Genomic DNA, 27,453 nt, shown 5'->3' with positions numbered 1-27,453 from the left:
CTGCCTTCCCTTCCTTCCTTCTATGTTGAGCTGAGACCCAGGGCTTCATACATGCTAGGTAAGCTCTCTGCTACCGAGCACCAGCCTTCTCTCCTCCCCTCTTTGGAGTGGTGGATGAGTCTCCTTGTGTTACTCACATTAGCCTTGAATGCTGTCTTGAGGCCTTAGCCTTCAGATGGGCTAAGATTGTAGGTCTGTGCTGCCAGGCCTGGCTGTTTGCTGCTTAAAGATCTTATTTTTACCATGCCTTTAGACCCAGCAGATGGAGCTCTTGAGAGTTCTAGGCCAGCCTGGTCTACAAAGTGAGACTTTGTCTCAAACAAATCAACAAACAAAAAGCTATTTCGCCCGGCGGTGGTGGCACACGCCTTTAATCCCAGCACTCGGGAGGCAGAGCCAGGCGGATCTCTGTGAGTTCAAGGCCAGCCTGGGCTACCAAGTGAGTTCCAGGAAAGCGGAAAGCTACACAGAGAAACCCTGTCTCGGGGGAAAAAAGATATTTCTTAGACTAGGCTCTGAGTCACACAAAAAAAAACGAGAGGTATCATGTGGTTCCTGCTCCCCACACAGCTGCTCCCACCAGCAGCACCCACCAGAGTCATGCCTTTGTTACCATCTGGCAGCCTGCTTTGATAAGTGGTTATCTGGCTTTACAGTCAGCTCCCTAACGTTGGGATTACACAGGTGACCACATGTGCTGTGTGCCCTGTGGGTTTGGACCCATGGGTAAGGACTTGGCTCCATCATCACAGACCTAAGGCTGTGGGTGCTCCACCTGCTCCTCTCTCCCCTGAGCTCCTGGTCGCTGCTGAACTTCCTGTGTCTCCATAGACGAGCCTTCCCCAAGTGTGACTGGGTTGCAGTTGCATGGAATGTTCCTTTCCAGACTGGCTTCACACCAAAATGTGAGAGATTCCCCCTCCTCACCTCCATACATACCACCACCGATCCTCCAGAGACATCTGCCAGACACCCTGCAGTTCATTCACTTCTGACACTCAGTGAAGGTGGCCTCCGAGCCTGGGAGGTGAAGGCCTCACAACGTCACCTGCCAACCCCAAGTAATAAGCTGTCACCTACCTTGTGACTAGTCAGCTGTGAATCCAGGGTCCTCATAGTCCTCCTCCTCAGCTTCAGTCGGTTTGCCAGGACCAGTCACCGAACTCAGGGAAACAACTGAGATGCATTCACTGGCTTATTAGTAAAGCGTGCAGAGGCTGAGGCCCAGCTTCAGCTACCCAGAACTTCCCAACTGTGTCCTTTGGCTTTTTTGTGGGGTTTTTCTTCTTGTTGTTTTGTTTGTTTTTTGTTTTTGCTTATTGACATAGGGTCTTTTCACAGTCCAGTCTAGCTTCAAACTGATTATCCTCCTGCCTCAGCTTCCTGTTGGAATTGCACATGTGACCACCACAGCCCACTTTCTTTGGTTTCTTTGAGCCTTCATGATGCAGGTGTGCTTGATCAGTCTGTGGACAGCCACTGATAGTCAGCCCAGCCTTCCATCCTCCCCTTTTGTGACCTTGGTGGCTGGGACTCTCTTGACAAGCAGACCCCACTTCAAGGCTGTGCCCTCAATGGAACAAAAGGTGCTCCTTCACCCAGGAAATTCCAAACTAGTTAGAGGCTTTGTGTAAGAAACTAGAGATGAGTGTTGTGTAATTATTTCACAGTACCGCTGCTTCTCTTAGAAATCTGTGTTCTAAGTTTTTCGTGGCCTCATAGCTCATGTCTTTTTAGCACTGAGTAATATGCCATATCGTATTGTCTAGATGCACCCATTCATTTATCTGAATGGTGTCTTGCTTCCAGGTCTGGCAGTTAGGAATAGAGCTGCTATAGACAGCTGTGTGTGGGCTTTGTGTGGACCTAAGTTTTCAGCTCTTTTGGATAAATAACAGTGAATGCGCTTGCCAGATCATTCGGCAAATGAATGCTTATTTCTTTCGAAGCTTCCAACTGTCTTCTAAAGTGTTGGCACCATTCTGAGCTCCACTGGCCTTGAGAGAGTCCCCACTGCAGTGTCATCAGCAGAGTCCAGAAGACTCTGCCACCATCGTAGGTGTGGGGCTTATGGGAATTGGGTTGGGTTTACTTACTTTTGGGTATGTGTGTATGTTTGTGCAGCAGTCAGAAGAGGGAGTCCAGTCCCTTGGATCTGCAGTGACAGGCAGTTGTGAGCTACCTGTTATGGGTGCTGAGATTCAAATTTAGGTCATCATGGCTCAGCAGCAAGTGCTCTCCAGCCCCTGTGCTGTGTTGTATTTTATTTTGAGACAAGACCTTTCTTTAGCCCTGGCTGTCCTGGAACTCACTATGTAGAGTAAGCTGGCCTAGAACTCACAGATCCACCTGGCTCTGCTGTGTTTTAATTTGAGTTCATTGATGGCATGTGTTACCAAGCACCTTTTCATGACTGTTTTGGAGCTACTTTAAAGAACATTTTTTAAAATGTTGATCTCTTAGGGCTGGACAATGGCTCAGTGGTTAGGAGCACTGGATGCTCTTCCAGGTTCAATTCCCCACACCTATATGGCAGCTCACAACTGTCTGTATCTCCAGTTCCAGGGCATCCATCGCCCTTAACATACATACATGCAGGCAAAACACCAATGCACATTAAAAGAAAAATGTGGATCTCCAGTTGTCCGTTGCTACTTGTAGCAGTTACGTTTCTGTTCCTGTGATAACCCACCATGAACAAAAGCAACTTAAGGAAGGAGTTTGGGGGGTGTAGTGCAGAGTGATGGCTTATGTTTCCAGAAGGGAAGTCCAGAATGATGGGCGAGGCATGGCAACAGGGAGCCAGAGCAGGAAACTGAGAGAGCAAACTGGAAGTGGAGTGATTCAATAAACTCCTAAAGCCCACCCCCACTGATGAACTTCCACCTCCCCAAATGGCACCACCATCAGGGACCAAGTCTTCAAATACCTGTGTCTGTGGGGAACAGCCTCCTTCTAACCACCACACTACTATACCAATTTGTGGAGTGATTTTTTTTAATTATATTTTTTATTTATTTGTCAGGGTGGGTGCACATCCCACTATATGAACAAGGAAGTCAGAGGACAGCTTGCAGGAGTTGATTCTCTCCTTCCACCATGTGGGTCCCAGTGACTGAACTCAGGGCGTCAACCTGGTTAGCAAGTGTCCTTATCTGCCGAACCATCTCACCAACTCACGCTGAGTGGGTTTTCTTTCTTCTTTTTTAAAAATAAGGTTGGTTGTTTTATGTGTTAGTTTTGTGTTACTGTGACAAATTCCTGAGGGAACCGACCTATAAGGAGACAAGTGCTAACGGCTCAGTTTCAGGAGTGTGAGTCCTTAGTTGGCCCTGATGCTTTGGGTCTGGAGTGGAACCACAGACCACGGTGGGAGGTGGGGGTGGAGGATGCTGTTCATTTTGTGGCTCTTGGCTTTTTTGTTGTTGTTTTTGGTTTTCGAGACAGGGTTTCCCTGTATAGCCCTGGCTGTCCTGGACCTCACTCTGTAGACCAGGCTGGCCTCAAACTCAGAGATTGTCCTACCTCTGTCTCCCAATTGCTGGGATTAAAGGTATGCGCCACCACCTAGCATTCTGTGGCTATTGGAAAGCAGAGATGGGAAGGGACCACCCTAGTGACCTGACTTCTTCTAAGCTCCCCCTCCTGTTCTTCACAGCCTGTCAGTGCTGAGAGGCAACCCTGGGGCCTCTTCTTTGATACATGATGACATCTCTGCCTGCACTGTGGCCCTCACCAGTAGTCTTCAGTTAGTTTCTCTGCTTATCTGGAACAAGCTGATCGGAGCAGGCCAGATTTCCTTCTCCAGGTATATTCTCTGCTCTGATGAAGCTCTGGCAGGTTCCTCATTGGCTAAATAGCTCTCCTGAAGTCAGTGTCATAGGTCACTGTGTGTGGCTATACCAAAACACTTGAGTCTTGGTAAGCTATAAAGTACAGAAATCTATTCCTTATAATTCCTGAGCCTGGAAAGTTCTGGGCCAAGGTATCCTCCATCATCCACTGTCAGGGGCAGAATGGAAAGAGAGGGTGTGTGTGGGGCAGGCCACTTCTGACCCTTACACAGTGCACATTAATTTGTTTACCAAAGGCAGGTGACCTAAACACCTGTTAGCCCCCCTTCTCACAGTGTCAGCACTGGCTATGTCTGCAGCCTGGCTTCTGGGGGACATGAAGCCCAGGGTGGTTAGGCAGGCAGGCTTTCTCTCTGCTTCAAAAACCTTCCATTGTCCCACAGGCAACACAAGCCCATCTCTCTCAGTATCAAACGTGAGACCTGGTGGGGTTCCTAGAGGTAAAGCATGATGACTGGTCCTCTGGGAGTTGTCCCTGGTGGGGCCACCAGCCTCTTTAATTATCTGTCACATTGCTGGCTCCATGGCTGTCAACTGTATCCTCTCTGCTGAGCCCTGCTCTCCTGGCTGCTGTCACGACCTCACATTCCCTCTGGACGCCAGAGTCTGGAGCTAAGAAGAGCCTGTGCTTTGTTTCTGTCTCATACCTGCTGTGTGGGTGGCGCAACACTTCATACTTCCTGCAGGTCCTCACGGCTGGGGTTAGAGCTAAAATCCAGTCTTCTTTAGCACTTCCATGTTTATACATTTTGAGGCCATCTGATTGTGGGTTTCAGGTTTTTGCTATGAGGTATTTTGTCTCCTGTCATGTGGAAGGCGACTTAGTCCCTAGAAGTAACCAAGCCCACTGGCCTCTTTGCTGGATGGCCAGCATGGACTTGAAATCCTGTCTCTGCTTTCTCTCAGCTTCATGCCATTTTTCCCAGTCAGGCCAAATTCCTGAGCCTACCTCTGTCCCTCACTTAGTGACCTGTTTCTGGGACAGCTGTTTATCGAGGACTATGGGGGTCCAGCCCCTCGATAGTCCCTTCCCAGGGTCTGGGAAGAATCTACAACCAGATGGTAATTAATCTTTGATGAAAAGAAATGACTCTATGCACAGGAAACTCCTTAGTCCATACACTTCACTATTCTGTGTCAGTTCTCTCTACAAGCTTCTATTCTCTTTTAGCTCCTTTCTTGCCTGATTTCTCTCTATATTCATCTACTGCTCCCTCTAAGTTCTGTCTTAATTCTCTCGTCTTAATTCTGCCTCATCTACGTCCTTATCATCTCGTTCTTACCCAGCTAGTACTTCCCCATCTGACTCTTCCTCATCTTCCATCTCACTCCCCCCCCCCATTCTCTCTGGACAAAATCCTCCTTGTCCCTCTCTGTTCTCCATCTCTCCATTCTCCCCAAGTCTCTCAGGAGTCCAGTTATAAACCCAAGCAATAGCAATCCCCTTGTTCGAGCAAGGTCACCAGGCTTAAATTCTTTGGAGTCATAAAGGCAGGTAAGAATTTTCCTCAGGCAGTGACCACCAGGTTTCCAGTGTCAATGGAGGGGTGATAAGAATCACATAGAGGGCAGTAATTGTTAACTATCATTTGCAGTCCAAAAGGGAAGTGACTAATGAATTAACTAAAGGCTAAATTCAGGTAATATCTAAGAAGAGGGATCTTATGTGCTCAACTGTAATCTTAAATGTGATTGGTAGAAAATGTTAAAAATCTGTAAGTTGCTAGGTCAGTGGGAGAAAATAAAACTGTCTTCTTTTTTCCTTTGGCTCCCATCTGTCCAAGCTATCTGCCGCTTTTCTGCAGGGTGGGGAAAGGTGTGCTCGGTTGCTAGGCAACCTGTGTACAGCTAGGTGCCTCTGGTGATAGTTAAAGGGAGATCTGGAACTAAAGGTAAGATTTGAGATAGGAGGAAGTTAAGCTTAATTGGCACATCCGCCAGGCCTTCTCAAATGGGTAGTCTGGATGCTTAAGTCTGTTCTTTAGAGGGTACAGAGGTATCTCTGATAAGGTACTTTCCTTCATCTGGGGATGGACCTGGCCGGATGCTGCCAATGACGATAATTACAGGGAGGCTTGAACTGGGGTTCTGGCTGAGCATAGCTATCAGCACAGAAGGTTATCTAAATATTCGTAGAAGTGGTTAGATAAGGAGTTAAAGGTCTATGAAGTTAATAAGACTGTAAGAAAGGAGGGTCCGAGCTACATTGTGTAAAGCTATTAACGTCCACCTCACCTAGGTGGTGTGTCCTTGTGAAATTTACCTTAAATCAGGAGACTAGCATGTGGACTGTTATTACTGTTAGTCATTGAAAGTGGCTAAGGGAGATATCTGATTCCAGAGGAAGCCTTTCCTGAGGCTGTTCTCCAAATACCTTGAATGTGTATATGCAGAGAGTGATCAGTCCACACTGTTAGCCCTTCTTAGGGAAAAATCAATTGGGAAAACTATGAAGGCACACATGATTTTCATAACAGAAGACAGCTGATATATAACAAGCCAAGTAACACCAAAATCTTCTTGGAATTTGGCTTCCTCTGAAAGAATTCCTTGATCCCTTCAGGTAGTGACTTTGCCATAACCATCTGAGTTCTTATGATATATTTCTGTGTCCCACAGCAGTTCCCATTTTTTCGTTTAGAAAAAAAGGAAAATGTTTAATTCTCTCTAGGGCAGTGAATATGTAGATAAACTTAAATTTGGAGATGACTTGAAAATGATATGTAATGATTAATATTGATATTTAATCAATATTGTATCAGTACTATATATATTTATAATCAATAGTTTATATAGATGACAGGCTGAGAATTAGTTTAGCCATCTGTTGGGTATAGTTATATATAGTTAGAACATCTCTGACCTTGTAAGGGAGTAGAGGAGTAACATAAAAATCTATCATTAGCTAGTATAGCATAATATGGTCAGAAGTGTCTGAATACTATGATTGTGACTTGTCAAAAAGAAATGGTTAGTTTGGAACATTAACTCTATTAATCTTTGGTTAGTGGTATAAATTTGGTTAACCTGTATTTTAAGGAGGCACAGTTAAAGAGTTACCTGAGTTAGTCTGAGCACCTGTGGGACCAAGGCTGCAGCTGAAGCTTATCTAATTTAAATTTGTAATCAATGGAATATTAAACCACTAGTTATGAAAAACAGTAATAACCTATGTCAGGGTATTCATAGCAAGACTTACATACGGAACAGTTGTCATAAATACATGAGGAGAATGTCTGGTAGTACATACAATTCAGGATCACGGGCAGAATTTATACAATTAGTAATAGAACATTATTTTAGGGCAGTTCAGTCCCTAGGCTGGAGAGTTCAGTTCAGAAAAAGAGGTGACAATGGGGCTGTAGAAGTCTCTCATGGTTATTTCCTGCTGATATGGGGGTGAAGCTGTGAGAGTCTTGAGGCCCGGAATGCAGTGGAAACCCAGGAAGCACAGGCTGTTTCAGGCTCTGTGAGATATGCAGTATAGCAGAGTTTTCTGCCTCATGGGCTAGAGGGCGTGATGCAGGGTTGAGCCGGACCGGACCGCACATCTGTGTGGGCCGGAGGATGGAATGCAGATCTGCAGCTAGACATGCAGCATGTCCGTGGTCCAGAGGATGAAAATCTGTAACTCTTTAAATGATTAGAATTTCTGCTGGAAATAAATATATGTATTCATGGTAGAACATGCAGCCGAGGAGTTTTAAAGAGGAAACCTTTTCTCTTACGTGTACCTATGGAATATTAAATGTGTGGTTAGCACATGAGAGAAGGGGATACCAGGCCAGGGAGAGGGAAGGCTCCTTTCCACCCCAGAGAAGAAAAAGAAATTTTGTAAGTGGGAGATAAAAACTGTAGTTAAGTTGCATTCCTCCCAGTCCTTCTTGGCTTGTGAGCATTGGCAAATTCTGATCTCCTAGAGCTTAGAAGAACCTTCGTAATAGACAGAATCTTAGACATGTTAGCAGTATAACAGTGGTAAATTTTGTCAGAGCAAAATTATGAATCCTTGGAGTCTCAACAAAACATCAGGTGGCACACACCTTTAATCCCAGCACTCGGGAGGCAGAGGCAGGTGGATCTCTGTGAGTTCGAGGCCAGCCTGGACTACCAAGTGAGTCCCAGGAAAGGCGCAAAGCTACACAGAGAAACCCTGTCTGGAAAAAAGAGGAAAGAGAGAGAGAAAGACACTTTTAGGAGACCTGGGAGTTGCCATAAGTTTTTAAACCGGCTCTGGCTGTGAAGCTTGCATTGTCATTGAAATGAAAGTTGCTGGAGTGAGAAGTTTAGGGCTCAAATTAGCCCTTAGATTCCAATAGTTTTAGCAACAAAAAAATAAAAAAGGCTGTAGCAGGATGCTGCTGCTTCTATGGAGAACATAGTGAACTTCATTAGCTCCAGTTTACATCTCAGGAGCTCTGATAGTGTGACAATATTGTGTTACCTCCTTACAAGACCCCAAAGAAATAACGGCAGGTTTCTCCCTAAAAGGGAGGAATTAGAATCTCTGCTGCTTATCATAGTCTGCCAGTAATCCATTCTATAAGGTCAGCGGCTTTAAGAAGTCCCCTAAGTCTTTCCTTATGTTTTTTAGGAGACCTTATGGGATTAAAATAGTCTGTTGCTTCCTTATCTAAGCCTGTAAACAGACTGGAGCTGACTGAAATGCCTTGTGTCTTAAGCCTGTGTCCTGTAACTGCTATCAGAAGCTCTTTCTCTTCAGACTCATTCTGACTATTTGGGGGGGGGGGGGGCGGTAATTCATGGCTACTCACCGCTCCAAACTCGGGGAGTCGGGGGTTGGTGTCCCTGGGATCTGCAGCATCCTTCGGTGAGGACTAATTGTAGCTGATACTCCAGAGGTCTCCAAAAATCGTACCTACCTCTCAATAGTTGAGAGTTGAGCCTCTAACTGGGCAACCCTCTGTGAAGCGACACCTCTCTCCCTGGATATGCTCCAAACCTTACTTCCTATCAGTCCCCTGAGTACCTAAACAGTTAAGTCTGTTCATGGCTTCAGGTATCGAGGACTATGGGGGTCCAGCCCCTCAATAGTCCCCTCCCAGGGTCTGGGAAGAATCTACAACCAGATGGTAATTAATCTTTGATGAAAAGAAATGACTCTATGCACAGGAAACTCCTTAGTCCATACACTTCATTATTCTGTGTCAGTTCTCTCTACAAGCTTCTATTCTCTTTTAGCTCCTTTCTTGCCTGACTTCTCTCTATATTCATCTACTGCTCCCTCTAAGTTCTATCTTAATTCTCTCATCTTAATTCTGCCTCATCTAGGTCCTTATCATCTCGTTCTTACCCAGCTAGTACTTCCCCATCTGACTCTTCCTCATCTTCCATCTCACCGCCCCCCCCCCCATTCTCTCTGGACAAAATCCTCCTTGTCCCTCTCTGTTCTCCATCTCTCCGTTCTCCCCCAAGTCTCTCAGGAGTCCAGTTATAAACCCAAGCAATAGCAATCCCCTTGTTCGAGCAAGGTCACCAGGCTTGAATTCTTTGGAGTCATAAAGGCAGGTAAGAATTTTCCTCAGGCAGTGACCACCAGGTTTCCAGTGTCAATGGAGGGGTGATAAGAATCACATAGAGGGGCAGTAATTGTTAACTATCATTTGCAGTCCAAAAGGGAAGTGACTAATGAATTAACTAAAGGCTAAATTCAGGTAATATCTAAGAAGAGGGATCTTATGTGCTCAACTGTAATCTTTTTTTTTTTTTTTTTTTTAAGAACATTGGAATTTTTTAATCCTTCTTTACAGGTTACCTAGACCACTTTTGATTAAGAAAACTGTAGAAAGTTAGTAACTGCCACAAGGGACGCCAGGTGGTGGCCTGTGTCAATTTTCCAGAGTCCTGCTTTGCGGGGTGCTGTGTACGGCTCCGGGCTCTGCTCAAACTTGCTGGAATCACTCAGGGCAGATTTTAGTCCACAGGTCGCTTTTCCCCATATTTCTTTGTAATTCAGCACTCTTACAGAATTTTTTACAGTCCTTAGAGTATTCTTCAGCTAGGTCAGCCCGGAGTGGGTACTCAAGCTAGGGGTCATTCACCAGTGCTATGAGGGACTGGATTACTTGGTCGGTCTTGGTGGCTGGCTTCTAGTTTTCAGCACTAATTACTGGCAGACAGACCTGCCCCTTCTCATCAATGTTAGGGTGATAGATCTTGGTTTTAAACGTGGTCTTGGGTGGTTTGAATGAATACTCTGCTGGAAAGTTGATTTCAATTCTAAAGGCCCCTTTGTTGTACGGGTTGTCCTTCATCAGCCTCCTGCTGACCGCCATCTTGGATCTGCTGCTGCTGCTTTCCCTCAACTGTAATCTTAAACGTGATTGGTAGAAAATGTCAAAAATCTGTAAGTTGCTAGGTCAATGGGAGAAAATAAAACTGTCTTCTTTTTTCCTTTGGCTCCCATCTGTCCAAGCTATCTGCCGCTTTTCTGCAGGGTGGGGAAAGGTGTGCTCGGTTGCTAGGCAACCTGTGTACAGCTAGGTGCCTCTGGTGATAGTTAAAGGGAGATCTGGAACTAAAGGTAAGATTTGAGATAGGAGGAAGTTAAGCTTAATTGGCACATCCGCCAGGCCTTCTCAAATGGGTAGTCTGGATGCTTAAGTCTGTTCTTTAGAGGGTACAGAGGTATCTCTGATAAGGTACTTTCCTTCATCTGGGGATGGACCTGGCCGGATGCTGCCAATGACGATAATTACAGGGAGGCTTGAACTGGGGTTCTGGCTGAGCATAGCTATCAGCACAGAAGGTTATCTAAATATTCGTAGAAGTGGTTAGACAAGGAGTTAAAGGTCTATGAAGTTAATAAGACTGTCAGAAAGGAGGGTCCAAGCTAAATTGTGTATAGCTATTAACGTCCACCTCACCTAGGTGGTGTGTCCTTGTGAAATTTACCTTAAATCAGGAGACTAGCATGTGGACTGTTATTACTGTTAGTCATTGAAAGTGGCTAAGGGAGATATCTGATTCCAGGAAGCCTTTCCTGAGGCTGTTCTCTAAATACCTTGAAATCAGTCTACACTGTTAGCCCTTCTTAGGGAAAAATCAATTGGGAAAACTATGAAGGCACACATGATTTTCATAACAGAAGATCTCTCTCTCTCTCTCTCTCTCTCTCTCTCTCTCTATATATATATATATATATATATATATATATATATATATATATATATATATATATATATATATATATACATATATATCAAGCCAAGTAACACCAAAATCTTCTTGGAATTTGGCTTCCTCTGAAAGAATTCCTTGATCCCTTCAGGTAGTGACTTTGCCATAACCAGCTGAGTTCTTATATTTCTGCGGCCCACAGCAGCTGTTGAAATCTAACCTCCTGCTTTCTGTCTGCGGAGTGATCTCAGCCAGTCTACCTTAAAAATCAGTGTAGCCCAGGCTAACCTCTGTTCTCATTCCTTAGTCTCCCAAGTGCTGGAATTACAGTGTGAGGCCCAGTGTCTTGGTTTCTTTTGGCCTCTTCTGTGGTTGCTGGGCTATGGGCTTCCAAGTAGTACAGGTCAGAACACAGTGCTCCCTCCCAGCTCCCAGCCACACACTGTGGTCTCTTGTTTCTCAAGCTTCTGTTAGGTGTCTCAGCCATCTGCACCCTTGCACCTCAGTCTCGTCACTGAAGTCAGATTCACTTTCGTGAGTTCCTGAGCATCCGTTGGTCCTGTCTCCTGTAGCTGTTAAATGTAGGTTTCTGGGCTGGAGAAATGGCTTAGTGGTTAAGAGTGCATTTAGAGTTAAAGGCGTGCGCCACCGCCTTTTATCCCAGCGCTTGGGAGGCAGAGGCAGGCGGATCTCTGTGAGTTCCAGGCCAGCCTGGTCTACAGAGGGAGTTCCAGGATAGCCAGGGCTACACAGAGAAACCCTGTCTCAAAAAAACAAAGCAAAATAACAACAAAAGAGTAAGCTTGGTTCCCAGCACCACACTGTGACTCACAACGACTTTAACTCAGCTCCAGGGCATCTGATACCCCTTTCTGGCCCCCGTTTATACCTATACTCACATGGCAGGTGCATACACATGAATAGAAGTAAACCTTTTTTTAAAAAGTGCAGATTTCTGGTGTCCCCTAGAGCCCCTGCTGGTGGGTGCTGGCTGGGCTCAGTGGCCTGCCTTTCCAGAGCTCCCAGGAACTTGTCAGTGTAGGCTTCAGGCCACATACTGGCTTTGGTGCCATGATCTTTAAATGGATGAGCTTTTGATGGCACCCACTTTCCTGGGGATGGGCCACCCATGGAGCCAGCTTTCCCCTGGACAAGATGGAGTGTGACTAGCCTCTGAGTCCTCTCTGTTTGAGAGTTCTAGTGGGAGGCCCAGCTGTTGACTGCTTACAATAGTGTCCATTTCGGTGTGGTCTCAGAGGGTTTGCAGGAGGTGCTCCTTGGGTACACTTTTCTCTGAGCCCTAGGACTGCCCTACTGGCTGCCAGCTCCCGATGTCAGCAGGAACTGAGGACAGGACGCTGTCCTATAAATTATTTTCCTGTGTCTTCGGTCTAGCTCCTCCTTCTAAAGACACTCTGGTGGCTTTCTGCTGTCTCATACGATGCCCAGGTATGCATGCAGTGCCACCTGCAAGCTGTCACCTGAGTTCTGACAAGTCCTTGCAGTGTTTCCCTGGACTGCTGCTTCCTTTCCTCCCTCAGGATTCCTGGCAGAGGCCCAGCTCTGTCCCGCCCTTCTGGTCTCAGCCAATTTTAGGTGACTTCTAGTTGCAGTTGAACTTTCTTTTGGGCCAGGAGCTCAGAAATATTGACATGGAGACTTATTATTAATTATGGAAGTTTGGCCTTAGCTTAGGTTTTTCCCCAACTAGCTCTTTTTTTGTTTGTTTGTTTGTTTGTTTGTTTGTTTTTTGAGACAGGGTTTCTCTGTGTAGTTTTTGTGCCTGTCCTGGAACTCACTGTGTAGCCCAGACTGGCCTCAGACTCACAGAGATCCACCTGCCTCTGCCTCCCGAGTGTTGGGATTAAAGGCATGTGTCACCACTGCCCAGCTTAAAGTGAATTTTTTATTTTTTTTTTAGATTTATTTCTTTATTATGTATACAGTGTTCTGAATGTATGCTTGCAGGCCAGAGGAGGCCACCAGATCTCATTACAGATGGTTGTGAGCCACCATGTGGTTGCTGGGAATTGAACTCAAGACTTCTGGAAGAGCAATCAGTGCTCTGAACCTCTGAGCCATCTCTCCAGCCCCCCAACTAGCTCTTACAACTTAAATTAACTTGTTTTTAATAATGTACTTTCTGCTATGTGGCTTGCTCTGAACCATGGGTCTGACTTCTTCCCTGTCTCGCTGGTGTCTCTGCCTCTCTTCTCAGAGTCTTCTCTCTCTCTCCCTGCAAGTCCCGCCTAACTTCTTACTGCCTAGCTATTGGCCATTCGGCTCTTTGTTAAACCAATCATAGGGCATCTTGGTAAAGACACATCTTGACAGTGTAAACAAATATTCTGCAACATCAGGTCCCACTAACTACTTGTCTCCATCCCCTTGTCCTGTCCTCTGGAATGCTCAGTGGTTAGTAGACTTCATCTCCAAGTTTCACTTGTTTCTGTGGTCACACCTGCCTGAACTATTTCCATATCTTCTTGTAGCTTGCTGTTGTTTGTCATCTGAAGGTTATATTTTTCTAGATGTAACATTTGTCGACACTCACTACTTATCTGGAAACTCTTCTCCCTCCCTCCCTCCCTCCCTCCCTCCCTCCCTCCCTCCCTCCCTCCCTCCTCCCTCCTTCCCTCCCTCCTTCCTTCCTTTCTGTGTTGTTTTTTTGAGATAGATTCTCTCTATAGTCCTGGCTATCCTAAAACTCACTTTGTAGACCAGGCTGGCCTCCACCTCACAGAGATCCTCCTGCCTCTGCCTCCCAAGTACTAAGATTAAATGCATGCTCCACCTGGCTTCCTCGTTTTTTTGTTTGTTTGTTTATGAGGCAGGATCTTGCAGGCTGGCCTGAAATTCATAGCAGTTTTCCTGCCTCAGCCTCCCTAGTGCTTAAAGTAAAGGCACAAGCCACTGCACCCAGATTGCTTTTGCCTCTTCTGTATCCCCTGCCCCTTCACGTGGGGAAGAGTGAGCACCCTGAAGAGGAACGCTTCCAGGAACGCTGACAGCAGTGGCTCCCTGCATCCTTCCTGCCAGTGTCCCAAGCCCTCTGTCCTCCCTGGTGCCCTTGCTCTGTCAGGTCATCTGCACTTTGTCCATCTTCCCTTTGCTTTTTGCCTTGTGCTCCAGTGATAGAGTGCAGACTCCAGTGGCCTCACAGCGCGACACTGCTGAAGGTAACGTGCTCAAGACATTCATCCTAGAAGGGCGAGGACAGCCCTTTTCTCACCCCACATGAGTACAGTTGGAACATGTTTCACACCAACAGTGGGAGATGGCGGCTCATGGATCCTGCTCTGCAAGACTGGCTTTGACCTCAGAGCACTGAGCGGTTCCTACCATCTGTGTGTGCTTGCATGAAACCTAGCCCATGTGTGGCTATCCTTTCTCTTAGGTATTGCTGGAAGAAGCAAAGGACTTGCTCTCTGACTGGCTGGATTCCACAGATGGCAGCGAGGTGACTGACAATTCTATTTTCTCCAAACTGCCCAAGTTCTGGGAAGAAGAGTTCCACAAAGACATGGAAGCCCTGAATGTGAGTGTCTTGGATTGCCTCGTCTTTGCTTTCTTAGGCCAAGCCCTGCTTTCCACGTTCTGATTTTGGTAAAGCCACAAAGCCTGTGATCCACGGTGTCTTCATTTTGCAAGATCAGTGAGTTGAACTTGAATGAGGGGTGAGGAGATACTTCTTCTCCTTGTTTTAGTGTTTTCATGTGTATTCCTATGCCTGGTGCTTAGGACTGCCTAGAAAAGACGTCAGAAACCTGGGGTGGAAGCCGGCTGTGGTAACACAGTCCTGTGCTCCTAGCACTCAGGAGGCAGGAGGATCTCAAGTTCATGGCCAGTCTGAACTGTGTTGTGTGATCCTGCCTCAAAAATAAATAGCCTTCCAGGCAGTGGTGGCGCACGCCTTTAATCCCATCACTTGGGAGGCAGAGGCAGATGGGTCTCTGGTGATTTCTAGGCCAGCCTGAGCTACAGAGTGAGTTCCAGGATAGGCCTCAAAGCTACACAGAGAAACCCTGTCTCGAAAAACCAAGAAAATAAAAGAATAAATAAAATAAAAAATAAACCGCCTTCAATCCCAGCACTTGGAAGGCAGAGGCAGGTAGATCTCTGTGAAAGACCCTGTCTCAAAAAAAAAAGATAAGCAAACAAATAGGATCAACTGGGTAGGCCTCCCAGAAGGCAGGACAGGTTTGTGTCACAGTCCTCATGGCTGCCCAGATGCCCATGCTCAGCTGTTTTAAGGCTCCTCCCCTGCAGGCATCAGACAGGGAAGACCAGATCTTTCTGTCTGCCATCTGTCTGTTTTCCTGCTGAAACATTTTTCCAGCCCTTGCCTTTTATTTTGAAACAGGGTTTCGATGAGCTTTCCATGTGGGCCTTGAACTTGTGATTCTCCTGCCCTGGTCCCCCGAGTAGCAGGGATGCCACGTCTGTGCTGTCGGTTCTGACAGTCGTGCACTTTCCAGGGAGTGTACTCAGTGGAGGCTGAGGCTTTCAGGCTGGTCGGGAGAAAGCGCTGAGACTCTATCCCCACAGGTTCTCCCTCCTGATGTCCTGACCCGGGTCAGCGAGTATGTACCAGAGATTGTGAACTTCGTCCAAAAGATTGTGGACAATGGTTATGGGTGAGCATGAGAAACCTCCCTTCCCCTGCCAGGCCACACAGCTCCATGGGAAGAGAGAGTCTAGGTGGGGAGGCCACACCTCACTCCTCAGCCCTGAACCTCACCTAACTCTGCACTTCACTCCAGCTCTGCTGTAAGAACTTGGATTGCTTTAAAGATGAAGCCCTTGCCTGGTTCACGACATACATAGTCCATGCCATTGTCACAAGCTTTGAAACTGGGAAAATTGAGTCAGGAAGCAAGCTGGAGAGGCAGAACTGGCCACAAGCTAGCTCCCAACAGCCATTCTCTGAAAGCACTGTCATGGTCCTCATGACTGCCCAGAGGCCCATGCTCAGGTGTCCTAAGGCTCCTCCCCCTACAGGCCCCAGGCAGGAAAGGACCAGGTCTTTCTGTCTACCCTGTCTGTTTTCCTGCTAAACCAGCCAGGGTGTGGAACATCATGCCATCTGAGCAATGAGAATTCTTCTGAGTGGCCCAGTGTCCTCCCCTGGACGTTAATCAGGAATACCTGGCCTCATATCTGCTTGGAAGCTTGACAGTGATGACCATAGGTCTTTGGGGCCAGAATGGCATGATCGTAAGCTTGGACCCTGCAGGGCCCCAAAGTACCATTTAGACACTTTATGAGCGTGTGTCCTATTGGTGGCTGTGATTTTAGTGTAGACACTACCAAGCTCAGGGTTGCTGCTCTAGCATGTCTGACAACTGGAAGCTTTCCCACATCACTAACATTAGCCTTTCCAGAGGCTCCTCAAAGGGAGTTCCGGATGGGACCCTGGTGCTGCAGGCAGCCCTAGGCACCGGCTGACTGCATTCCCGGACCTGGCCTCAGGTCACTTCTCTACTTGTTGGCTGCACAGGCTAGAGAAGAGAGGACTGTTCACAGTGCCTGCTACAGAGCTACCTCCGAAGAGACAGTGCTCCCTCACCCCACGTGACCAATGGCTGCAGGGCAGCAGGAGACACTGGTCCAGCCAAGTGGCCAGCCTGGGTCAGAGAGGACACTCCTCTGTGCTAGAATATGTTAGAGTCACATGGAGAGCCGTGACAGGATCACAAAGTAGAATGCAGACAGAGAGAGGAGAAGGTGTGTCTTGGGGTTGTGCCATCGAGTGGGGATGTAATCAAATGGCTACAGTACACCAAGCAGAGGGTCTGTGAGGGACACCCTACCTGACACTGAGGCCAGCCACCTCTGCCTCAGGAGTCATCCCTGTTTCTCCTTCTCAGCCCATGAAACTAGGGCTTCTGGCCAGCTGCAGAAAGCAGAGCCTTGGTGGCCTTGGCCCTTCCGGCCCTTCCGGCCCTTCTTGCTTCCTCACCAGTGCTGTGGTGTGTATCTGAGACCCCTTTCCTCTTGTTTCCAGCTATGCTTCAAATGGGTCCGTCTACTTCGACACAGCTAAGTTTGCTGCTAGTGAAAAGCACTCCTATGGGAAGCTGGTGCCTGAGGCTGTTGGGGACCAGAAAGCTCTTCAGGAAGGGGAAGGTAAGAGCTCACAGAGCACATGCAGTGTGGAAGCAAAGCTAAGCTGCTCTTCCTCACTCATGGCCTGCACCAGGTCTCTACTTCTTGGTCATGGTGGGTGCCCATGTACACTCCACAGGCACATGGAGAGCAGGCTGCTTCCCCTAAAGGAGTCCCAGGACTTTTCTGCTCAAGACAGCATCGCTTAAGAAACAGAGAGGGTAGCACTCACTTAAACAGAGAGGGTAGCACTCACTTAAACAGAGAGGTTAGCACTCACTTAAGAAACAGAAGTTAACACTGCACTGTCCTGACACAGAGACCCTGGGCCTGGTCCTAAGCTGTTCTGATGGGACACCTGACACGGAGGCCTCAGAGCCTGCCCTACTGTGACAGTGTGTGGCTTAGATATGTGTGCAGTGATGTGTGTTTGGTGATCTTGTTCCAAGTATTTTAAACACAGGTGTCAGTGTCTTCCTGGATCAGGCAGAACCGCATGAAAACACTTTTCAGAAGTCTTTACCCACTGAAGCTAAGGACAGTCTCACAAAACCCGAGGTTGGGAAAGCACACTGTTAAGATGAGGAGTAACTTTCATGCCAGATCTCCCACTGACCCCTTGTTTCTAGAGGTTGAACCAGCCATACAAATGTAGGCTTTGTATAGAAATAGCAGCTGTGGGGCCCTTTTCTAAAGAAATATCAGAATTGAGAAGCTCAACAGAAAACACGGAAACCTCGGCAAGAGAGAAGCTAAGCCAGTTTAGCGTTGATCCCGGGCCCAGTGCTGGATAGGTGTAGTGTTCGGTATTAAAGAGATGACTCACGGTGATAAAGCTGAGAGGGCTCCAGGGCTGTGCACTGACCCATGCCGAGAGCCAGCCTTGCATACTTTACAGAAACAGAGAGGTTGGGAGGCAGCGGTTAACAGCGGAGCAAAAGTTTCTAATATGCAATCAGACGTGGTTGAAGGAATCATAGCATCTTTCCCTGTTTAAATTTTGTTTTGAATGTGTATGGTATTCGCTTGCATGTATGCCTGAGCACCGTGTGTGCCTGGTGCCCAAGAAGGTTAGAAAGTAGGAGTGTCAGACCCCCTGAAATTGGATTACAGAAAGGTTTTGAGTTACCGTGTGGGTACTGGGAACTGAACCCAGGTCCTCTCAAAGAGCAGCCAGTGCTCATAACCACTGAGCTATCTCTCCAGCCCCCAGACCACAGGCCAGGTGCAGAAGGAAGTCTGAGAGGAGTCCCAAACAATCCTCTTATTGTCTGACCAAGGTGCAGGTGTGCGGGCCTCCACACTGCAGGGTGGGAGACTGGCAAGCTACCTGAGGTTTCTACTCCTGAGTCCCTCAGAGGAAAGGAGCCCAGAGGCACGGGAGGCAGGTGTAATGCTGACCACTAAGCACACATGGCTATGAATAAGCAGAGAGAAAGGAAATGAGCTGGGCAGTCAGACAGCAGAGAAGAGCAGTGAATGGAGGAAAGATAAAGCCCAGTTAGTGAATGACTTTGTAAGCTAGACTCTGGCTCTCCGAAGACACATTAAATAACATGGAAAGCCTGGCTGCCAGCTAGAGACTAGCTGAAAGAGCATGATGTAGAGCCTTGAGAGCTGTGGTTCTGGATGCTTCTTGCTGGCAGAGGAACAGCAGGAAGGAGCTAGAGCCAGGCTGAGGTCTGTCCTGGGTGCCTCGTTATCTGCAACTCCCTTGAAAAGATTATTTTCATTCTGCAGATGAACACACCAGAATGTAATAGTGATTGTCTCTGGGCCTGGAGTGATGGCAGGAGTCCTGCTCAAGCATTCTGCATTCAGTACATGTCCCACATCTGGAGCTGGTGTTTCAGGATGCCCTAGCAGTGCCTCCCACCACCACAGCTCAGGAACATCGAGCCTAGACACTCAGTTACTGAAAGATGGAGCTGCATTTAGATCTCAAGTTAGCCTAGAATAGTAAGGATCAGGTAGACCCTTGCAGTCCAGGGCCTAAACCTGAGGTGGAAGGAAGGTGTTCACTCTATCCAGTCATCTAACATAGGCTTGATCATCAGTGTTGGGGACCAAGTCCCCATCTCCACAGCAGTTCTATCTGCAGGTCCTTCATGTACTTGGTGACAGTGCCGTTCTCTTGGGTCTCCGGCCACCTTATACTTGTGTGCTGCTATTCAGGTGCCTCTAGCCAGTGGTTCCCTCCACCACCCCGTGGGGTCTCAGAGGATCTGGCAGGAAATGTACCCAGCAGGCACCCTGCTCTCATGATTGAGGCTACACCTCAGCCATTCACCTGGTGCTTTGTGAATCCGGGAGGGAGTGTACCACTGATCTCAGCTTCCACAGAGTGGTGCAGCTCAGCCACACCTTTGCACTTCTGGAAACCAGCATACTGGCAGCTATGTGTGCTACTGACCCTGGGTGCCCCAGTGAGCCACACACCCATTTAGCTTCGGCCCAGAGTGCAATGACCTCTCCTACAGACTTGGAGTTCAGAGCTGAAGAGGCAGATGTGTCTCTAGAACTGCAACAGTGGCTGAGACCCCAGCTCAGAATCAGACATAAGAGCTGATAGGCAGCGATTGGTACCCATGTCTGTCACAAGTTAACTGGTTAAGAGAAAGGTTGGCCATAGACACACAGAGTGGCCTTGAGGTAAGGTGCTGACACTCCTGTAGGCATCTGTAAATGATGCCTGCCCTCTTCTCTTAACCATTCACATTCACAGGTGACTTGAGCATCTCCACTGACCGCCTCAGTGAAAAACACTCTCCCAATGACTTCGCCCTGTGGAAGGCCTCCAAGCCAGGAGAGCCGTCCTGGCCTTGCCCCTGGGGAAAGGTGAGTGAGCCACTGTTGGGAGCAGGGACCGTGAGAAGAGTAGTGTCACAGGCTGCTAACATAGCTCCCTTAGTCCTCTAATAGGCAGCTCTGGTGGTGGGGTGGATGCTGGGAAAGGATGGACAGTGCTTCTGGGACCAGACCTGGTTCTGGAGCAGTGAAGAGCTGTAGGCCCACGGATGCTGGGCCTCGAAGTTAACAGCTTCTCTTCTCAGGTCGGTGTCCTGATCTCTTAGTGGGTGCAAGGCAATTGGCTGCCTCAGGCTTCTGCTCTGGGTGTCTGTGCCTGTAAGTTGATGTTGTTGGCACTGGAGGTCTAGATGACTGTGTGACAGCCTTGTGGCAAGTCTTGTGTGTGTGGCTATTTGCCACTTGTTGAGTGCTTGGGGATTAGAAATAATTCCCAGGCTTTAGCTAAGCCGCAGCCACAGAGACTGACTTTGAACTGTATAAACAGATTTTCCTTTAGTCTGTCCTGTGAAGATTTGAGGCCATTGCAGTGAGGTTCAGAGGCTTAAAGGTCGTTTCCTTGAGTAATAAAGGCCTGGGCAGGTTTGGAGTGGTCAGCAGGGCCCTCTGTGTCTCTTCTCTCTAGGGTCGTCCAGGATGGCACATAGAGTGCTCCGCTATGGCAGGCACGCTCCTGGGAGCCTCAATGGACATTCATGGTGGGGGGTTTGACCTCCGCTTCCCCCACCATGACAATGAGCTGGCGCAGTCAGAGGTAGGTAAAGACAGTTGCCTTGCTAGAAAGGGACATAATGTCCTTCCTGCTCTGTTGGGGAGAGATATCAGCAGCACCCTAAGGAAGAGCCTTCTGATGAACTTGACATCCATCTTGGGAGCTGAGGGAGAGTTGTATCCTAATCATTTTGTCTCAATCCCAGTGGTAACAGCTTGACCTTCAGTAACAGACAGGCTTAGGTTCAAACCAGTTGTATCCTGCTGGCAGGTCATCAGGGCATTCCCTTCAAGCCCCAGGTGCCCCACTTAGGAGAGGTGGCATCTATCTCATCCATGGGGCACACAGCAAGACACCGTGTATTGAGTGTCCAGAACCTCCTGGCAGGTGAGGCCTCACCGCAGCAGCCAAGCCTCCCTCCTGTCTCTTTGTACTCAGGCTTACTTTGAGAATGACTGCTGGGTCAGATACTTTTTGCACACGGGCCACCTGACGATAGCTGGCTGCAAGATGTCCAAGTCACTGAAAAACTTCATCACCATTAAAGACGCCTTAAAGAAGCACTCAGGTAAGCAGAGCTCCTGCAGAAGCTCATGACATGGGTACCAGCAGCTGTTCAGGAGTAACAGTAGCTGTGTGTCTGCTCCCCAGCTCGGCAGCTGCGGCTGGCATTCCTCATGCACTCTTGGAAAGACACACTGGACTATTCCAGCAACACTATGGAGTCTGCGCTTCAGTATGAAAAGTTCATGAACGTGAGTGCCCAGTTCTTGCTGGAGGTGGAGGACATTGTAGGTGGTGTGGGTCTTCTGATATAAGCCAGGGCACAGTGATGCCACTTGGTGCCACTTCCTGAAACTGATAGCTGCAAAGTGAAGGCCATGTCCACATGTAGGACATTTCATCCTGACTCAGGCTTCCTGCCCTGGGAGTTGTCACGTTTCTGTCCCAAGGGAGAAGTGTTCTGTGTCTTTTGGACCTGTGTGCATTGTGCTGACAGATCTCCCCTCAAGTGATATCAGTCAGTAGGACGTCAAGTCTCTATAGGTAGAAGGTTGTCCAAATGCCATTAACCTGACTTCCATAACTTCAGGAGTTTTTCTTAAACGTGAAAGACATCCTTCGAGCCCCTGTAGACATCACTGGCCAGTTTGAAAAGTGGGAAGCTGAAGAAATGGAGCTCAATAAGAAGTAAGGTGGAGCCTTTTCCTTGGGGCCAGAGAGAGAGAGAGAATGTGTGGTGTGGTGTGGTGTGGTGTGGTGTGCGTGCGTGCGTGCGTGCGTGCGTGCGTGCGTGCGTGCGTGTTCTGGGCCTTCTGAGGGTCTCTCTACCATGGCTTGTCCTGTGCTGATGACGTGGCCAGGCCCTGTCACATGTCAGAAGTGCAGTACCTGCTGTTGGCAGTGGCTCTGATTGTTGGACTCTGGAGAACTTCTGTGGTGGAGCACCGGGCCTGACTGTTGCTTCCATTCCCTTCCTCGCTCAGCTTCTCTGACAAGAAGACAGCAGTTCATGAAGCCCTGTGTGATAACATCGACACCCGCACTGTCATGGAAGAGATGCGGGCTTTGGTCAGTCATTGCAACCTCTACATGGCAGCCAGGAAGGCTGAAAGGAGGAGGCCCAATCGGGCGCTGCTGGAGAACATTGCCATGTACCTCACTCACATGCTGAAGGTGAGCCCAGCAACAGGAAATTTAGCTTCTGAGCGATGCTGGAAGCTGCCTCGTGCTGCATGACAGCATCCTGGGCTGGAGCCTCCCTGAATTGTGATTAAAGCCTCAGAGCCATCTGTAGTCACAGCTGTTGGTCCCTGCTAAGCAAAAGCCAGTGACAAGACCTTGACTTGGACCTTATCTTGTGCACAGCATTTCTGGCACCAGGCCAGTGGGACTTTCCCTACCTCACCCTTCTGTCCTTGTCATCCTCTGGTGGCTTTTAGCTGCAACTCTGAGTCAGGGTGCACCATGGATGGATGCAGACACCTTGGGATAGGGCCATAGGGCTTGATGCTGCTCTTTCCTGCTTCTCTCCAGCCATTCATGGGGACCCACTTGGCTACCTGTCCCCAGAGATGTCAGGACAGTTCTTGAGCTACTGGCCATAGGTGACACCTCACCTCTTATTCATCTTGTTCGTCCTACTCATAGTTGAGTCCTGTCTGTTTCTTCCCTCAGATCTTTGGAGCCATAGAGGAGGAGAGCCCCCTTGGTTTCCCAGTTGGTGGGCCTGGAACCAACCTGAATGTAAGTAGAGTGCACCAAAAGGGTCCTAGGTGGCCAGCTGCTGCCACCCTCTGTATGCATGTCTTCGTGCGTGCGTGCGTGCGTGCGTGCGTGCGTGTGTGTAGATGGTCAGAGGTCAACCTCAGAAGCCACCTGCCTTGTTTTTTGAGCCAGAGTCTCTCATTGACTTGAGACTCTTAGGCTAGGCTGGCTAGCCATCAAGCTCCAGGGATTCACCTGTGTGCACCCCAGCACTGGGATCACAAGCATGTCCTATCACCCTGGCTTTTTCATGTAGGTGCTGGGATCGAACTCAGGTCCTCATGCTTGCCCAGTAGCACTTTACCAACAGCTGTCACCTCAGTCCTCCTTTATAAATTTTAGTTACCTCTAGGTTGTTTATAATCCTGTGGTAGAAATGCTGTGCAGATGGTTACATGGTGTGGTCTGGGGAATGATGGTACATGTTCAGTTCACATACATGATTGTTTTTCCTCCAAGTATTTCAACCTGAGAATATGGAGTGTGGGTGCTATAATCACTGGGCACATTCTTAAAGAAAGGTCATGTGATCACATGCCACAGTGCTATCCTGGGGGAATTCCCACTATTCCACTGCCCCTCAGAACTGGGCAGAACCCCATGCCAGGCTAGTTCCAGTTCTCACACCAGTCCAGAGCCCACCACATAGCCCAAGCCCCTGTTCCTGCAGCCAGTGCCAAGAAAATGGAAAGCGTGGTCCCATAAAGCATCCAGGTGCCAGTCTAAGCATGCGAGGAAGCCCTGTTAGAACAGACCCATGCCCACAACTGGCTTCAGCATTTGCAGGTCTAGTAGGCTGATGGACCCATGTGTCAGTAATGGTCCTTTGCAACGTGAGGACAGCTCATTTATGATCCCCTCCACCCTCCTCCAGCAGAGAGTGCTCATTAATTACAAAATTAAGACAGTGTATATCAGTATTTAGATGGAGTATCTGCTGTGCTGATGCAAACAGTAGCTCAGTACAAATGGAAAGACAAAGCTGTCTCAGAGCTGCTTCCTACTGACGGCAGCACAAGGGGCCCCTCCTCCACACAGGGCTGTCAACCGAGAGCCCCGCTCCCGTGAAGGAAGAGGTCTCTGAGTCTGAGTGAGCTGTTGGTGTGGTGGCTTCTAGACTTTGCCAGATAGGAATCTCTGCTAGGGCTTTTTAGAAATTCATACAAGGCTCCTCTGTCCTCTTCTGCCAGCTTTCTTTTTTAACATTTTATTTTTAATTGTGTGAATGGGGGTGGTATGTGCATGTGAATACAGGTGCCCTCAGAAGAGGGCATCAGAGTCCCTGGAGCTGGAGTTACAGGTGATTGGGAGTTACCCGATACAGGTGCCAGGAACTGGATCCTCTGCAAGGCCACCAAGTGTTGAACCATCTTTCCAGCCCCACTATTTTCTTTGAAAACAAAAAAACAAGATATAACTCCTAGTGGAAGCCGTTCTGCCTTTGAAATTAAAAGTAGTTTTTAGTCTTCAACAGTTCTGTGGTCTTGGGGAGGCATCTTAAGATATATCACATTATGTATCCCCAGATGTTCTCATTAGCCCCTTGATGTTGGCTTATAGGAAATAGCAGCCACTAATGAATGTAGTAATCCTGTGAGGCCAAGCATCGTCTACTGCACAGCTCCCATGGTGAAGATAAGTTTAAAAATGCTGTGTGAGTCAGAGAGGCAGACCTGGGCCTAAACCTCTTGTGCCCAGGTAGAAGCCAGGCAGTAGGATGGATACTAGCTTGGAAACAGACCCTGCCCTCTACCAAGAGGCTTCTTTGGGTACTGGGAGCTAAGTTGGTAGTACGGTGACTGGGCTATTTAAGCTGGTCAAGGGGGTTGGAGATACGGTCTAATTCTACTCCAGAAGTCCAGAGCCTCTGCTGTAATTAGACAGTTTCCCTCAGTCTGTCTGGTAGAAGGCCAGGCCTAGTTAGCTCAGAGTTTAGTTCTCTCTTGCCTTCCAGCCAATGTTTCTATACTTCATTATCTTGGTTCTTGGGCTGTTGTGTAATCTGAGACCCTTCTCAGAAGTCCCAGACCTTTTTGGTCCTGGAGATAAAGAAATAACACTGTAAGATGGCTCTAGATTCAGACTCCTGTTTGGGTCTTGCCCAGTGTGGCCCTGGGTCCCCTGGCTTTATCCTCAGTGTCGCTGTAGGTAGTGACCCTTTGTACAGCTATTAGTGTGCGTCTAAGTTAATAAGATGACTAGTCCTCAGCAGGCTCACATGTGACCACTTATGGTCAGTGCATCCCAATGGCCCATTGGAGATGGTAAGGACAGGTTTCTGACAACTGTGTCTGTCCTGAGGAAAACACATTGTGTCAGCAAGGGACAGAGTAGTGTCTACTGAGTATATCCAGCTAGAAGCCCAAAGGTGTTTTTTGCTCCCTGGCCCACACTACCTTTATTAGGTACTGGGAGCTGAGGTTGGCAGTATGGTGGCTAGCTTCTTTAAGCTGTCCAAGAAAGCTGGGGAGAGGGTCTAGCTCCACTCCAGCACCTGGCATGACAAGGACTTGTGGGCTTCAGGACACTGGATACAGCAGCATGTGACATATGGCATATCCACTGGACTGTTAGGTGTTCATTTACAAATACAGCAATGGCTCTGGTGACTCAAACTCATTCTTTCCACAGCTCGAGTCCACCGTCATGCCCTACCTGCAGGTGTTGTCGGAATTCAGAGAAGGCGTGCGGAAGATTGCCCGTGAGAAAAAAGGTGAGGCCCCATGCTGGGTACCTCACCCTTGCCGCTCACCCTCTGCCGGGTTCCCTGTGACAGCTGCCCATGTTCTGTATGTGTATACCTCCAAGCCAGGCTGGACCATTGTACTAGGTCAGAGTTACCTTTGACTTAGAACATCTCGGGGAGAACCTTTCTTTAGTCCTGAGGGCCAGGTGTCTGCATAGCCCTTGTTCTGAACAGAGGCAGGATAGAGGGCCTTGTGCACAGCGCTAGAGTCCTATCTCTGCCCTACCTGGGGCATGGAGGTGCCAGGCTGCCTATGCACACCCATCCTTTCATCCTCCAAAGTTAGGAGGTGTATGATTTGAGAGACAGAGGATTACTCAGGGTACCAAGACCCACACCATCATTTGTGCCAGGTGGTTCTGGGAAATCACCTGCTGCTGGCACAGGTATCCCCAGTAGGTACCTAGGCACCACACTAATTACGAAGTGGCTTGCTTCTCAGCAGGAATATTACTGGCTATGGCAAGGGTGACCTCCAACTCGGAAGAACCTCTCCTCTTCTAGTAGGCTTCCATCCTGGTTCCAGACTCAGCAGGCAGTTCCAAACCTAAACCTCCATGCACTGGGGACCCCAGCAGCCTGGGCTGTGTCCTCTGAGTCATGTAGGTGACAGTACCAGGCTTCTCCCAGTAGAGACTAGGCTCAGGCAGGCATATAATTTATTGAGGTGGATGGTGTGTAACAAAAGTCATCTTCAGATCAGCTCCCAGCATTCAGTGCAGTGCTCTCTTGTGCATTTCCACCTCCCATACCTCCAGCGTGCACCCCTCACTGGCACAACAGTACTGCCGCTGCTGCTGCTGCTGCTGCTGCTGCTGCTGCTGCTGCTGCTGCAGACTGCCCCATTCTGGCCTTTCATGGAGCATGGCATCTTTGAGGTCTCTCCATGCCACAGCTGGCATCTGTTTTGTTCTCTCTCAAGGCTCAGTGGATGGCTGGCTCCTGTCCATAGATCTCACTTTCTTTTTGCTTCTTACTCAATAGTAATTGTGACTGGTGCTTGCTGCTAAGGACAGCATGCCAGGCACTCACTGGAAATGGATTTCAGTTTTTCTAGGCTTGCCCATGGGAGTAGGAAGGTGGGGCGCCTGGGTTTCTGATGGCAAGTACTACGGACATGCCAGCTTCTCCATGAGGGCCAGGCTGTGCCATGCTCCTGAGCATCAGCACAGGTTCTGGGTTCCTGCCTCCTACTTTCTGGATTGATCTCTAGCTCTGCCTTTCTCTCTGGTTCTACCTCTCTCTCTCCTCCTCTTCCACTTAAAGAATATGTATGTGCCTTTCCACATATTTCCACTTAGGCCTTTCCACACGTGTGTATGGAGGCCAGAGGTCAAGTTTAAGTGTTGTTCCTCAGGAGCCTTCCACCTTATGAGACAGATTCTGTCACTGGGATCTGGAGTTACTGATTCAGATGGCTGACTGGCCAGCAAGCACCAGGGACCTGTTTCCATCTCTCCTGTGCTGGGATTGTAAGCTCACAGCATCATGCCTGGCTCTTTCCATGGGTGCTGGGATTCGAATATGGGTCTCCATGTTTGTGTAGCAAGTACTTTCTATCCACTAAGCTGTTGCTTCCAAGCCTCTCTGTCATTTTTTTTTTTTTTTAATTTACTTACATATTTTGGTGGTGGTGATGCTAGCTAAGGCCAACTTGGAAGGGAGCCCACACACTGCAGATGTTCACACTTCTAAGCAGAGTTTGCCTCTTAAGGAGACCCTGTAAACAGGACGTGCAGCCTGATTGACCATGCAGTCTTATTTCACGTACCCTGCCTTGCTGTGAGTTTGTGGCCATAGAGGGACTTACCTGACCC

At 48.3% G+C, this 27,453-nt stretch overlaps 1 protein-coding gene and 1 pseudogene across 4 annotated transcripts in view; one reads left to right on the top strand and one right to left on the bottom strand.

The window, feature by feature from the left end:
- Cars1 (cysteinyl-tRNA synthetase 1) overlaps positions 1-27,453 on the top strand; it is a 53,022-nt gene that overhangs the window by 20,239 nt on the left and 5,330 nt on the right. For all 4 annotated transcript variants that reach the window (XM_006977311.3, XM_006977312.3, XM_076555774.1 and 1 more), the window contains 11 exons: positions 14,392-14,532; positions 15,543-15,631; positions 17,002-17,123; positions 19,828-19,940; positions 20,536-20,664; positions 21,061-21,190; positions 21,274-21,377; positions 21,716-21,813; positions 22,110-22,299; positions 22,801-22,869; positions 25,522-25,603. In XM_006977311.3, the coding sequence (XP_006977373.1) occupies positions 14,392-14,532; positions 15,543-15,631; positions 17,002-17,123; positions 19,828-19,940; positions 20,536-20,664; positions 21,061-21,190; positions 21,274-21,377; positions 21,716-21,813; positions 22,110-22,299; positions 22,801-22,869; positions 25,522-25,603 (1,267 nt within the window). The remainder of the gene's footprint in view (positions 1-14,391; positions 14,533-15,542; positions 15,632-17,001; positions 17,124-19,827; positions 19,941-20,535; positions 20,665-21,060; positions 21,191-21,273; positions 21,378-21,715; positions 21,814-22,109; positions 22,300-22,800; positions 22,870-25,521; positions 25,604-27,453) is intronic.
- LOC102906799 (ubiquitin-conjugating enzyme E2 L3 pseudogene) lies at positions 9,757-10,150 on the bottom strand (annotated as a pseudogene).

The sequence above is a fragment of the Peromyscus maniculatus genome, chromosome 1 (genome assembly GCF_049852395.1).
Source record: "Peromyscus maniculatus bairdii isolate BWxNUB_F1_BW_parent chromosome 1, HU_Pman_BW_mat_3.1, whole genome shotgun sequence".
In the NCBI taxonomy this organism is placed as follows: domain Eukaryota; kingdom Metazoa; phylum Chordata; class Mammalia; order Rodentia; family Cricetidae; genus Peromyscus; species Peromyscus maniculatus.
Note: the sequence above shows the minus strand (reverse complement) of the source record. Positions and strands in the feature narration are given on the sequence as shown.